Source organism: Schistocerca piceifrons, chromosome 2 (assembly GCF_021461385.2).
Source record: "Schistocerca piceifrons isolate TAMUIC-IGC-003096 chromosome 2, iqSchPice1.1, whole genome shotgun sequence".
Lineage (NCBI taxonomy): Eukaryota > Metazoa > Arthropoda > Insecta > Orthoptera > Acrididae > Schistocerca > Schistocerca piceifrons.
In genome coordinates, this window is record NC_060139.1 from 631310168 (window position 1) to 631324522 (window position 14355).

Here is a 14355-nt window from a genome sequence, read left to right on the forward strand (position 1 = left end):
TGATGTCTGTGTTCTTGCCCCCCCCCCCCCCCCACCCCCCCCCCCCCCCCCCGCCCCTCCATCCCCCCGATTATTCTATAAGAAATGGTACATTTGTCATGTGAACATTATCTCCATCATCAGAAATATGTTCTTGTTTGCTTAGGTATTTATATTTTTACTTATGTTATCATCCAATCATTTTTTTGTATTGCAGGAAGCTGTTGATGCTCAGAAGAAGCTTGCTCAGGCAGAGGTTCGCCTTCAGAATGCATTGCAAGAATGTGAATTGCTGCGTGAGAGTAATACACGTTTGCAGAAAGAAAAGGAAATGTATGAACGAGAGAATCGTGGGCAGAGTAATTTACTAGCTAATTTGGAATGTATCCGTACTAGCTTGGAACGGCAAGATACAGAGGCTAGAGTTCGCCTTGAGACCCGTCTGGATGATGCCCTCCGTGAATGTGCAGCTTTGCGGCGACGATTGCAGGTAATGTATGTGGCAGTGGATAGGAGGGATGTAATAATATAATCAAGAAGTAAGAGACTAGAATTTACAAAAAAATATTTAAGAGTGTACCCTGATTTTTTAAAAATTCATTGCTGTATTTTTGCAGCAGCAGACTTGTTTTCTTCTAATCCATTCATTAATATATCCTGGTTCATGAACGGGCATAGCAGCTACTTTGTTCAAAAATTTGCTTGTGACATTAAATGTGCTGTAATTGTGGTTTCCCTGTGGCAGGAAGAAGAAGATAACTTTAGAGAACTCTCTAAGCAACTTAAGCAGCAGGTGGAAATTGCCAGACAACGTGAGGAGGAGGAACGTAAACTTGGCCAACAAGCAAGAACAGAACTTATATCTGCGAGAACAGAACTGAACCAAGTTAATGATGAGCTGCTGAAATTACAGATGCGTGTTAAAGAACTTTCCAAACAACCTTCACAGGAGACCACGACACGTGAGTATTAAGTATTACTTGTCTTCTAATACACTTACTGGATGCCGACCATAAAGCATTCTTCATGCTTTCAGTTAGAATCTGCCTCTGCTGGAGCCATTCCTCTCTTCAAATGCTTTATTTGCTTAATAGGCAGACAAGGAATAGTGTATATTTATTTATCGATATGCAGACATTTGTCTGCAAGACATACTTGGGTGTCTCTGTCGAAAGGGCACTTTTTGAGAAATTTTCCACTCCTACACACACTTCTCACATGCAGTGCTACTGGGTGGCTTATTAAATGCTATTCTGCTAAGGTTATGCATCAAAAAATTACCTGTTTGGGTTACAGCAGCCCTATTGGCTTCATTTTATTAATAAATTTACCCTCCCCCCTACACACACACACACACACACACACACACACACACACACACACACACACACACACACACACAAAATCTCACATGCCCATGACCAGTGTCATTTGCTGCCAAGACGAGACTGTGAGCAATTGCACACATTGTGAGGAGCAATCTGAGTGGTTGGGGTAAGGAGGAGGTGGAGGGAGAGCAGGGTAGGGGTGGGGATGATGGAGTACTGCTTGTGGGAGCTTACAGGGATGTGATTGGGAGAGGGTTGAGCAGCTAGGTGCAGATGGAAGGTTAGATGGAGGGCAGGCAGCCAGGAGGGAGGGGAAGAGGAAGGGGGATGGGGAGGGGAGGAAACAGGAAAGGAGAGAACTAAAAAAAAAGTTGGTGCATTGTACTAGACTGGGACTAGGGAAGGGGAAAGATCGGTAAAAGACAGTGACTAATGAAGGCTGAGGCCATGGGGGAGGGGTTACAGGAATGTAGGATATATTGCGGGGGGAGTTCCCACCTGCACAGTAGAATTGCACATTTATGAACTCTCCTTGCAGTATATCATACATTCCCGTAACCCTCCCCCGACCTCAACTTTCATTTGTCACTGTCGAACCAATCTATCCACTTACCTGTTCCCACTCCAGCATTACAGAGCTTTCTATTCCACCAATGTATTTCTCTCCTTTCCCATCCCCCCCCCCTCCCCCCCTGCCCTCCATCTAACCTCCTGTCTACACCTAGCTACTCAACCCTCTCACCACCATGCCAATGTATGCTCTCACAAGCAACACTTCATCACCCACCCCTGCCCTGCTGTCCCTCCTCCTTCCTGTCCTAGACTTCTTACCCACACCAACCAGATTATGTCTACAATTGCTCACAGTCTGGTTCCAATGGCCAAAGGCTCTCTCTCTCTCTCTCTCTCTCTCTCTCTCTCTCTCTCTCTCTCTGTGTGTGTGTGTGTGTGTGTGTGTGTGTGTGTGTGTGTGTGTGTGTGTTTGAGAAGAAGGCCTTTCGGCTGAAAGCTTACTTGTTTAGCAGCCTTTTTTGTTGTGCCTTTCTGCGATTCAGCATCTCCACAGTATGGTGAGCAGCAACCATTACTAGTTTGAACAACTACTCAGTCACTTAAACTGAGTAGGTTATTTGTGAGGAGATGGGTAAAGGCCAGAGTTTGGAAAATCCAGGTCATTGACTTAGAATCAACTTTTGGTTTATTGAGGTCATTGTCCTAAATCTTGGCAACGGTGTGTGGTCTGAGAACAACTTCAAAGAGCTTTTTCATGAGGCTGTGTTAATATTGTGATAGTGACACATGAATAGTGCACAGCATGCTCAAAGTACCCATTAGTAATTAGTTTGCTGTTAAGGTTTTGAATGTTGTAATCCACCTTAATCATGAAATTTTGTCTTTCTCCTGTGTGCCTTAAAAATATTTTTAATTTGTTTTAGGCTGCAGAATGAGACCGTACATTTAATCAAATTATTGTGCAAGGTATTTTATATTGATTTTCTAAATTGTTAAAGGCTTAGACATGTTAGGAGACACCAGTCTCCACATGCTCTTTATCAAGTATATGAGAGGTAGTTCTAAAGCTTTAACCATCGTTTCAAAAAAAATAGTGTTATATAGTTAATTTTTTGTTTATTCACAGGTAGGTCTGCAATCCCGGTACACATTAAAATTCTCCTGTCACAGTACTGTAGCATATAGAGGAGCCAAAACAAAATGGTGTAGTCCACTGATAAAATTGAATGTTGTATGTTAATTGATTTTCTGTTGCTGCTGAAAATGAATTACCACTTGATACTAAATATTATCAGTGTGCTTTGCTGTTATGTTTCTGCTCCTTTCCCACTATGCTACAATACTCTGGCACAAGAATTTTTTAATGTGTACTGGGATTGCAGACATGTTCCTGTAAACAAATAAAAAATTAATTTTGTGGCTATATTTTTTGAGTTGTTAATTAAAACTTTGACTATCCCTTACACAGTGTGTTATTGTGTGTTCATTTAACATCTAAGCTTTTTGACCAGTGTGTTTTTGTTTGACAGACATTTGTTCATTCGAGTCCACGTTCTTTATGGGGAGAATGGATGCTACAAATAAAATTACATCTATGTGAATCCTTTCTTTTTTTATTTTTTTATGTATATTGAATAAAATTTACAATGTTTATCATCATATTTTTTTCTTATCACTGTTTCTACTACTCTCGCTCACACATTTAGATGGTTACCTATAGGCTGCTGTATCTGCAGTTCTCCTATGGCATATCTTTCTGCCCTGAATCAGTCGTTCCTTTACTGTTCAGGAAAAGAGGCATTGGCTTTCAGCTTGTAGACATTCGCATAGGACATGATTTGGTATGCGTATTTCACCAGTCACAGCTTGTCATTGCCCTGTTACTAATTTTATTCAGATATATTCAGCTATGTCCAGGAAGGGAGTGAGACAGGGTTGTAGCCTATCCCTGATGTTATTCAATCTGTATATTGAGCAAACAGTAAAGGAAACAAAAGAAAAATTTGGAGTAGGAATTAAAATCCATGGAGAAGAAATAAAACTTTGAAGTTCACTGAGACATTGTAATTCTGTCAGAGACAGCAAAGGACTTGGAAGAGCAGTTGAACGGAATGGACAGTGTCTTGAAAGGAGGGTATGAGATGAACATCAACAAAAGCAAAACAAAGATAATGGAATGTAGTCGAATTAAGTCGGGTGATGCTGAGGGAATTAGATTAGGAAATGACACTTAAAGTAGTAAAGGAGTTTTACTATTTGGGGAGCAAAATAACTGATGATGGTCGAAGTAGAGAGGATATAAAATGTAGACTGGCAATGGCAAGGAAAGCGTTTTTGAAGAAGAGAAATTTGTTAACATCGAGTATAGATTTAAGTGTCAGGAAGTCATTTCTGAAAGTATTTGTATGGAGTGTAGCCATGTATGGAAGTGAAACATGGACGATAAATAGTTTGGACAAGAAGAGAATAGAAGCTTTCGAAATGTGGTGCTACAGAAGAATGCTGAAGATTAGATGGGTAGATCACATAACTAATGAGGAGGTATTGAATAGAATTGGAGAGAAGAGGAGTTCGTGGCACAACTTGACCAGGAGAAGGAATCGGTTGGTAGGACATGTTCTGAGGCATCAAGGGATCACCAATTTAGTACTGGAGGGCAGAGTGGAGGGTAAAAATCGTAGAGGGAGACCAAGAGAAGAATACACTAAGCATATTCAGAAGGATGTAGGCTGCAGTGAGTACTGGGAGATGAAGAAGCTTGCACAGGGTAGAGTAGCATGGAGAGCTGCATCAAACCAGTCTCAGGACTGAAGACTACAACAACATGTCCAGAAAGATAGTGGACTATTCCCCTGCTCGGCTCAGAATGTGTTATCTGTAGCCTATCGTTTACATCAGAAAGAAACTGAAATTTTGTCGTCCTTCTGCCAGAGAAATTCCATCTCTGTGCTATCCTTTATTATTAATGAATTTATTGCTGGTTACCCAAGATTTTGTGTGTGTGTGTGTGTGTGTGTGTGTGTGTGTGTGTGTGTGTGTGTGTGTGTTTTTTTTTTTTTTTTTTTTGTATTGTTTTTCCTTCAGCTCGTAGATGACAGCCCCGTTTCTTATGTGTAAAACCAGAGTGACATACACATGTTAATGTAATTATTACACCTGTTAATTTTCTTGTTGAAGGTTCCTCTTAATCATAGCGAATTCCTTGCCATACTTTCCCCACTGCAACAGCAAGTTTGAACAGCGACAACCGTGCGCCCAAACATTGGCGTTGTAGTTCAAAATTTTAGTCAGTATAGACTCAAGGTGTGTTTTAATTACATCCAGGGGCAATTAAAACTGCCTTTTTACCATATTAATAATTTTATTCATTATACAATTACTATTCCTTGCTACATGTTCTATGTGGGACTTAAATCTCCAGTGTTTGTCTAGGTACACACCTAAACACCTGTTTGACCTAATACCTTTGAATTATCACCTGATTTATTTTAATCAGTGGGCCCCAAATAAGTCTTCCTTTAAGTTACATATTTGTTGATTTTTGTGGTGCTACCTTGAGTCTCGCGTATGAAAATCGCTCATTCCTGATGTCAAGGAGTTTGCCACAATTATTTGTTGTGAGTCATGGCTGTTGGATGCATAAAAGGAAAGAAGTCATCAGCGTATGCTACAGTTCTTATCAAAGATGTGGGAAGTAAGTGGGTCTTAGTATTTGTGTAGCTTTTCATCATTGTGTACATTTTATTTGCAGAAACTAAGGAACTGCTAAGTAGAATTAAAGATCTAGACCTACAACTGCTTTCGAAGAACAATAGCTTAACCACTGCACAGAAGGAACTGGCTGAAGCAAAAGAACACATGCAGAAGTATTGCGATATTTCGGAGGCACTTGAGCAGCGTGTAAAGGAGCTATCTGATGAAAAAAAACAAGCACTAGAAGCTGCAAACAAGAGGTAGGTTGTGCTGTGATAGAGCCCTTGTAATTTTTGCAGCATGTTTTAATGATAAACATTTGGGGAGGGGTTGTGTTTGTGGTAAAGTGTTATGATGATCTGTGTTAAAATACTTCTTCTATGTTTTACCAGGTAGACATTGTGTGAAAGAATTTTTAATGCATGCTACATGCTATCTGAGCCGAGAAGGAAGAACAAAATCTTTCAGATTAAATAATATTCAAAATTGGACTGCTTCATTAGTGCATTGTGGTTTCAGATCACATCAAATGTCCGTCACATAACTGAGAGAGAAAACTATCTTGAAATTGATCATAACAAATGTTTTATAGTAAAATACATTTCTTTTATGCTGTAACTGAGTAATTAGAGCATGAAGCCTTACCTTTGGAATTAACTGGCTTGGTTAAAAATTCTGTAACTGAGAAATTTAAAATGATAAGTGCTTCAATTTTTGTTTGCTCTGACAAATTGGATTCGTCAAGATAAAACGAGCATGTCCTATGTAATAAATACAAATAGTAATTATCTCAGTGAAATGGCCATGATGGCGAGTAAACAAACTGCGACCAAGCCAGCTAATTCCGATCACAAAAACTCTTAGATTGATCCATGAAATGAGCTATTACAACGTAACATTGACATTAAAATGAGGAAGCACAATACAGTATATTCACGCAGATACAAGCTAGGTGGAGTCCATAAGAATAACTAAAAAGAGAATGATAACGTAACTGACATAAAATGACAAACCGGTTTTCCCATATATTCATGGAGCTACTAATTAAATCAGTGTTATTACAGTTCAGACCTAAACACTATGAGAGTTTTTGACTTGTCATAAAGATACTGTTTTCTGTTCAATAAAACCATCACTATTAATTCTAGATAAGTTACACAGGCTGGCGAGGGGTGGGGGACACTTCAAATTGTAAGAGAGAAAGAATTGTTTGGTACGAACCCCCAGTGAGAGAAAGGAGTAAAATTTCTTATTATTATCTACTGCGTGCAGTTGATGAGTGAGAACCTCTCTGAATTGCTTGCAAGGTTTCAGGGCAAGCCATTGAAATTGCTTATCAGTTACACACAATAGTTAATAAGGAGAAAGAGTTGAAATTTTATCAGTGTGTACTTTGACGTGTTCCACATCACTGAAAGCTCTCCTACTTGATGCATTCTATGGTACTTATGAATGATTGAATGAAAATGTAAACTGAATAACAGTTTCATGTTAATATAAATTTTGAAGTTTTTTTTCATAAGAGCAATTACCATGCCACAGTAATTTGCAGTCCACAGTAAAAACGATAAATTTTGGTGTTACTACTAAAATTTACATGAGAATGAAGCATTTTTGAACTTGTGACTGTTCATTTGAATTGTCTGCACAATTTACCACTTTTTTATTTTAATGTTTTTACATAAAAGAGAAAGGTCTCTTTCCTCAGTTTCCTGCACTAACTTTTTATTTTCTCATCAGTGGATTTTCAACTCCATCAGATGATGATGAACTATTCCAGCTGTAGATAAAACAACAGGAGTCAGACAGAAATATTTGGTGATGCAGAAATTAAGACATCAAAAGCAAAGATCTAAAATGCAGGTTCTTACAAAAAGAAATTGTTGCTTTTTCAGAGTGAAATTAATTTGTCTATTGCAATTTTATATTCTTCTCATATATTTGTAAAAGGAAGTGATAGTTGACAGCAAAAACATCTTACTGAATCATCAAGTAGAGCTGGGTAAAGGGCTCTTCCAGACCGCTTGTGCATATTTTCTGTGTGTCAGCAATTTATTTGTACAAGGATAATTTTACAATTATTATACGTGTGTAAGCATAATATAAGAAAACATGTCATGTACAGAGGAATATGAGTATATATGTGTTTATAAAGAGAAGCAGACAGGAAAGGTGTCCAGCTGTGAATTTGTTCAAGGAACCATCTGAACATTTGCCAAGAATGATTTACAAAACACACAGGAAATCTAGATCATTATGGCCAGGCAGAGCATAATCTTCTATCCTCCCAAATCTGAGGTCCATGTTGTAACATATGTACTATCTCAGTCAGTTTATTCCACTGAGGAACATTTGTGTTAACCGATGGACTGTGGTGGGCCTCGCCCCCTTTTTTTCCCTTTCTTTGTGTGTGTGTGTGTGTGTGTGTGTGTGTGTGTGTGTGTGTGTGTGTGTGTGTACCAGCTTTATTCAATTTAATAGTTATGAGAAGTGTATTAAAGGAATGTAACAAGAAAACCAAAAACTGAATTTAGCAGTGATTTGTAATTAATATTGAACATACGTAAGGGGGAAATGGGAAAATTGCGTTCAGTGTTATAAGTACAGGAGTGTGGTATATCTTGAAGCTAGGTTCTGTACAAATGGTTTCAAATTTGTTGAAGTGAGCGGGTGGTACTAGAGAATCTGTAAAATGTATCTCCTGATGCTCCAGAGCAGCCAAAAAAGATTTGTTGGAAAATAGTGAGTTCTGACGTTCCAGAGGAATAGAAAGAGATTCAATGGAAAAATAGTGATGTTGGCTGTACATGCAGTCCAGAAATTATATCCGACTTGATAGTAGCTTGCCCTGTGGTATTGCACACGTTTGTGCTGCCCGTGGCTGGATGTTTGATAAGTTTGGGATCTGACAATAGTTCCACAAACTAATGTGGCGTTATCTAATGTAGGAGCTATGTCTACTTTTTGAACTCTTTATTTCCCAGGAATGAGTGAGATCATTTTTAACAATGTTAAAAGAATTATTTTTGAATTATTTTTAGTTCATTTAGTAGTATTTTGGGGCAGCAGTGTGAAAAACCTTCCAGCAAGAACTTTAAGTACCCCATTTTGTAAACTCTGTTATTACAGACATTATATTTTTTGTGCGCCAGAAGAAAAACTGTGATACATTAAGTAGGTAGTATTAATTCAGGTAACTCACCAGTCTTTGTTCTACTATTTTTGAAACTGATGAGAATAGGGTAACTGGTCTATAGTTTTCAACATTTGCCACCTTACTTTTGATTAATAGTGGCACAACCTGTGGAAAAACACATGTGTAGTGCTGGAATGGGAACAGGGAAGGGGATAGGTGGATGAAGGACAGGGACTAGTGAAGGCTGAAGCCAGAGGAGTTAAGGGAACATGGGATATATTTCAGGGATAGTTATTACCTAGACAGTTCAGAAACTCTGGCATTGATGGGCAGGATCCAGATGGCACAGATTGTGAAATAGTCATTGAAGTGAAACGTATTGGGCAAAATATTCAGCAGCTGGGTGGTCCAGCTGCCTCTTGGCCAGTTTGTCGGGTGTCAGCTAGTTAGTTGATGTGCTCACATAGAAAGAAGCATAATTGTGTAAATCTGTGTGTAAATCTGCTTTCACAGGTAACCCTGCCTTATGTTGAGATAAGTGAAAGCTTTAACCAGGTTGGTTAGTGTTGTTGGTGTTGGTGTTGTTGTTGTTATTGTTGTTGGTGGTGGTGGTGGTAAGACATATGGGACAGGTCTTGTTATCTAGGTCTGTTGCAGGGATATGGCACAGGAGACAAGGGGTTAGGAGCAGGGGTAGAGTAGGGATGGATCGCTGCAGTAGTAGACCTCCAGAGTTTTTTTTATTCAGTTTGAGATGATTCTTGCGCATAATAAAGACTGATAGGTTTTTAGTTTCGTGTAGATTATCTGTCTCGTGTCTTGTGAAGTATTCAGCACGTTTCTTTTTTGTATCCTCAGTTGCAGTAGCAGTTGTGTTTATGAGAATAAGTAAATAATTGCAGCAATAAAATCTGTCCTTTCAAATCCTCTTGTAATTCGATCTTTTGCTCCATCTCTAATGATCGCACTGTCAGTGGGATGTTAAGTCAAACAAATGTCCATAAACAACAGCTTGTGTATTGTTTGGTAAATCCAGCACAATTTCCTATTGCAGTCAAATACACTTCCACTTCCTTAGCAGATGCGACCTTATGAATTTACATTTGTACAACTGACTTTGGTCTATGTTGTTCAGGCTTTTGTGATGACAATAATGTAAGAAAGAATGATGAAATGGTAATTACGTATTGATGACGTATGTTGCTTACTGATGTAAACATTGTTTCATGAGGATCTGTTGACAATTTGTATAATAAAAGTGGAAGCAAAAGAAAATATTTTTTGTTTATGCTTCAAACAGTATTTACTTCCCTATTTGAGATGGTTCATTGATGGTGAAGGAAGAGAGCTAATTTTTTGTGTGTATATTTCAAAATGAAGGAAAAAAGTTGATAACTTTCCTCTATTTTATATAGATTGTCAGAAGCATCAGAAAAAGAACAAGAACTGCGCAAGAAGGTAGAAGAATTAGAAAAGGAAATTGCAGAAATAAGATCAGCACCTCCACCAGCTCCTGAAGTTGTGAAGACCGAGAAACTTGTAGCAAAAGGTGATACTGATCCTGAGTTGCTTAAGCTGAAGTCACAATTGGAAGAGGCTATAGCAGCACTTGAAATTCAGAAGGAAGCAGCCAAGACTGCAGAGGAGAAGTATGCTCGAGAAGTGCTGTTGCACTCACAGCATCTACAGGTGTGTATTGTTTTATATTGGATACTGTTAGCAGGAATTGTAATATACATTGTACATAGTAGTTTGAAAAATTACTGTTCTGCAATCAGCACGATATGATGTAGTCAAACAAACAAAAACACACACACACACACACACACACACACACACACACACGCACGCACACGGAGGGGGGGGGGGGAGGGAGGGAGGCAGAGAGAGAGAGAGAGAGAGAGAGAGAGAGAGAGAGAGAGAGAGAGAGAGAGTTCTGTTATGATATACAGAACAGCTATGGGGAGTTTTTCAGAAGCTACATTTGCTTTCTGATTTTTTGTCTGTCTTTGATTCAGTGTTCTTTCCTATCTCCTTTGATTAAGGAATAAGGCTTTTGTCACCGTTTCATTATGTATTACAGTTTATCTTCCTAATTTGTATAGTTACATGAAAATGTTTTTTGTTAACAGTGCATGGTTTTTAGAGAGGTTTGTAACACATTTTATACATTGCTTCATTTCAGAATTGTGAAAAATTAATCTCTTCATAGTTTGAAAAGACTGTTTAACTGTTCAAAATTACTGTTCCAGGAGCTTACATCAGTACGTAACCAGCTTAGCTCACTTGAACAAGAAGTGAGTCAGTTCCGTGCATCGGCTGAACAAGCAGAAATGAAATTACAGGAAGGTATTTCTGGTCGTGAACGACAGTTAGAACTTCTGCGTGAGCAAGTGCATGAACTACAGGATCGCCTTGCAGGACTAGACTCACAGAATGCGGCATTGCATGACCAAGTAGAAGCACTCAGTCAGCAGCTAGCAATTGCAAAGGGACAGGTAATCATTATTGAAGTTATTTATTTATTTATTTATTTTATTCACTTGCTCAGTGTGAGTATAATGACATTTATGTGCTGGGTTATTTCACTGTTCCCAATTTATTTGTAGTTCAGGATACATCCACATGAATAATTTACTATTAAAGTGTTGATGTGCTAAAAGTTATAATTGTGATTGCTAAAATGACAACATGGAAATGATGAAAATGTTCAAATGAACAATTGTAAACTGTAGTAGGCCTTAAATAATAAATCACTGCAACATAGAATGAAAGGGTTTTTAGTTTTTGTCGACAGTAGTCTACTCTGTTGACTGTCTTTCAGAATTTGCCATTAATTCTTCTGTTATGTTGTCTTCACTCTATCTGTACCTGGAATCAGCTGTTTTAATTTTCATTTGGGTCTCATAAACCACTGGGCACTCAGTTGTTCATATTATGATCTGTCACTTGATACTGAAAAAGTATTATTTGTGCTCTCCAGTTTTATTATTATTATTATTGGTATTTTGTATAGATTTAAATTGCCATCAGAAAGAAACACAAGAATTCCTTGAGCTGCCTTTTTGTGCTTATTTTGCCTCCTTGAAATATTAGTAGATGGTTTCTCGTCCTGTAGACATAGTTTTCTATGCCTGTTAATGTTGAAGAAACTATTGACTGATTTACATGCTCCTCTACATTAAAGAAAACCAAAAAAAATATGGCAGTGACATTAAAGTTTAAGGAGAAGAAATGAAAACTTTGTTTGCTGATGACTTAATTCTATCAGAGATGGCAGGTGCCTTGCAATATCAGTTAAATGTAATGGATTATGTTTCCAAAAGATGTTACAATATATGCATCACCAACAGTGAAACAGGGATAATGGAATGTGGTTGAATAAATTCAGACAATGCTTGAGGGAATACTAGGATATGAGACTAAAAATAGATGAGATTCGCTATTTTCCTATAACTGATGTTGGCAAAATAGAAAGAATATAAAGAATATAAAATGAGAAATATAAATGTAAGTATTATGAAGTCTTTTTCTGAAAGTATTTGTGAGGTGTGCAGCGTAATGTGTAAGTGAAACATGAAGGATAACCAGTGCAGACAAGACGAGACTAGAAGCTTTTGTATTGTGATGTTACAGAAGAATACTGAGGATTTAAGAGGTAGATTTGATAACTAATCAGGAGGCACTGAATCAAATTGGGGAGAGAGAAGAAATTTGTGGCCCAACTTATCTAAAAGAAATATTTCAAGGAATCATCAGTTTAGTAATGGAGAGAGTTTGGGGGGGGGGGGGGGGGGTAAAAATTGTAGACTACCACTAAGGCTTGATGACAGTAAGTGGGTTCAAATGGTGTTAGGTTGCAGTAATTTTACAGAGATTATCACAGAATAGAAGACTTTGGAAAGCTGCATCAAACTAGTCTTCGGACTGATGACCACCGCACCATCTTGTGTACTCCTTGGTGTAGAACTCAACTACCCAATAAAATCCTTGTTACTGTTTTGCTTTGAAATGTTCTTCTGCACAGAGCTTTCTGTGAATTAACATTACTTTTACTAGTAATGCTGGAACTATAGAATAGTTGTCTTTATTCATGAGCTGAAATTATGAGAAAAATCTTTATTACTTTCTCATTGTTGTACAGCAGACACCTGGTGATGTCCCAGAGATGGATGAAAAAGCTGCAGAGCATAATTCTAATCAACTTCTGAAGATCATTAAATTCCTTCGTCGTGAGAAGGACATTGCAGTAGGACAATTCGATGTTCTACGTAGTGAAAATCTACGTTTGAAGGCACAGTTGGAAAATGTGGAGCAACAATTGAATCAAGTGCGCAGTTCACAGTCGGAGAAAAAACAGGATGATGATGCTTCAGTTGTTAGCGCTTCAAAGCATGCTGAACTAGTGCGGAAGGTTTGTTTTCTCCTGGTTTCACTATATTTAATTTCAATTGTGTAGAACGTATCATAAATTCCATTAGCAAGTTGTTTTAAAAATCTACTTTTGCAATGAACATTTGCTGGTACTTCTGACCACTGTGATCAGCTGGTATGGGATGGATTGCTCATGGCAAATTTGGCCATGCTGTGGCTTTGGATCACACGAGTCATCCTTTTATGTATAGTATAACCCCATTTTTATGTTCTGGAATTAATATTTTTCCATTGTATATAACTCTTTTTTAAAATTAGTCCCTTCAAATTCTGTATGTTATGCATAACAATTACTGCATACTTCAGTGTAATTCTAAATTTCCTGATGTGTACTCTTAATGAAACAATTTTAATGTAGGGTGGAGTATAATTGAGATTTACAATGATGCTGACAAGATGTTGACTTTCAAGTAGTGTTTACTAACACTACACCAAAAGCTTTCATGTACTCTTGAGTTCCCTAGTATGGAATCTGAAGAAGTTGTTAAAAAGTAGGAACAATTCATACCCCTAGTGCTTTGTTTCACAACACTGCCAACCCAACAATAGCTATATTGTGTTCAGCGATGTTTGTAGTTGCATTATCAAACAAGTGTTTGGTTTAGACTTCAGTGCCATCCAACTATAAGCAAAGTTGGCAACAATAAATGAGAGCTATAGGGTCATTCCATGTCAGTTCAACCAGGGGCTCCAGCTCATAGTCTCAGATTTGACTGAAATTCAGTACACTAATTGTACCATGTGTGGAACACTCGTGTACAAAGTGTTAGTTTCCCCTGCCAATTAGTTACAGAATTACGACTTGTGAAAGAAGGTGACGTGACCCGGGAATTGCAACCCATATCTGGCAATCTATCTTCAGACCCAACTTCAGGTCTTAATAACTTTGGAACTATTCCACACAGTCCAGTGATATTTTTACAACCCAGTAACATCCATTTAGAGAACATACTCCATGAATCAAAACACCAACAACATATTTCTGAGGGAAAATAAAAAATTCCAAAATGTGATTAAAAAATGTAATTCGTTAAAAAGGTACATATTGCAGATGCCCTCTATGCCAAATATAATTCACTCAAAAAGAGTATAAATTTTTTTGTGGTGAGCTTAATGTGGCCTAAACACACACAGTACTCATCATGCCCATAACAGTCACAAAAACTGTGTTACATGCACATGAAAATACAAAAAATTGAAAAATTACCTGAAAAACATGGATTTTCGAAGTGTGGTTGCACAAAAGGGACAAGTGGTATCCAAGCCAAATTT

The 14355-nt window shown here is 37.9% G+C and overlaps 1 protein-coding gene across 2 annotated transcripts in view; it reads left to right on the forward strand.

Annotated features, from left to right (window-relative positions):
- Positions 1–14355, forward strand: part of LOC124777687 (nucleoprotein TPR-like) — a 291125-nt gene that overhangs the window by 97691 nt on the left and 179079 nt on the right. The window contains exons 13-18 of one of the 2 annotated variants that reach the window (XM_047253163.1): positions 197–469; positions 725–941; positions 5572–5773; positions 10065–10338; positions 10902–11147; positions 12794–13063. In XM_047253163.1, the coding sequence (XP_047109119.1) occupies positions 197–469; positions 725–941; positions 5572–5773; positions 10065–10338; positions 10902–11147; positions 12794–13063 (1482 nt within the window). The remainder of the gene's footprint in view (positions 1–196; positions 470–724; positions 942–5571; positions 5774–10064; positions 10339–10901; positions 11148–12793; positions 13064–14355) is intronic. The other variant, XM_047253164.1, reaches the window with a different exon arrangement.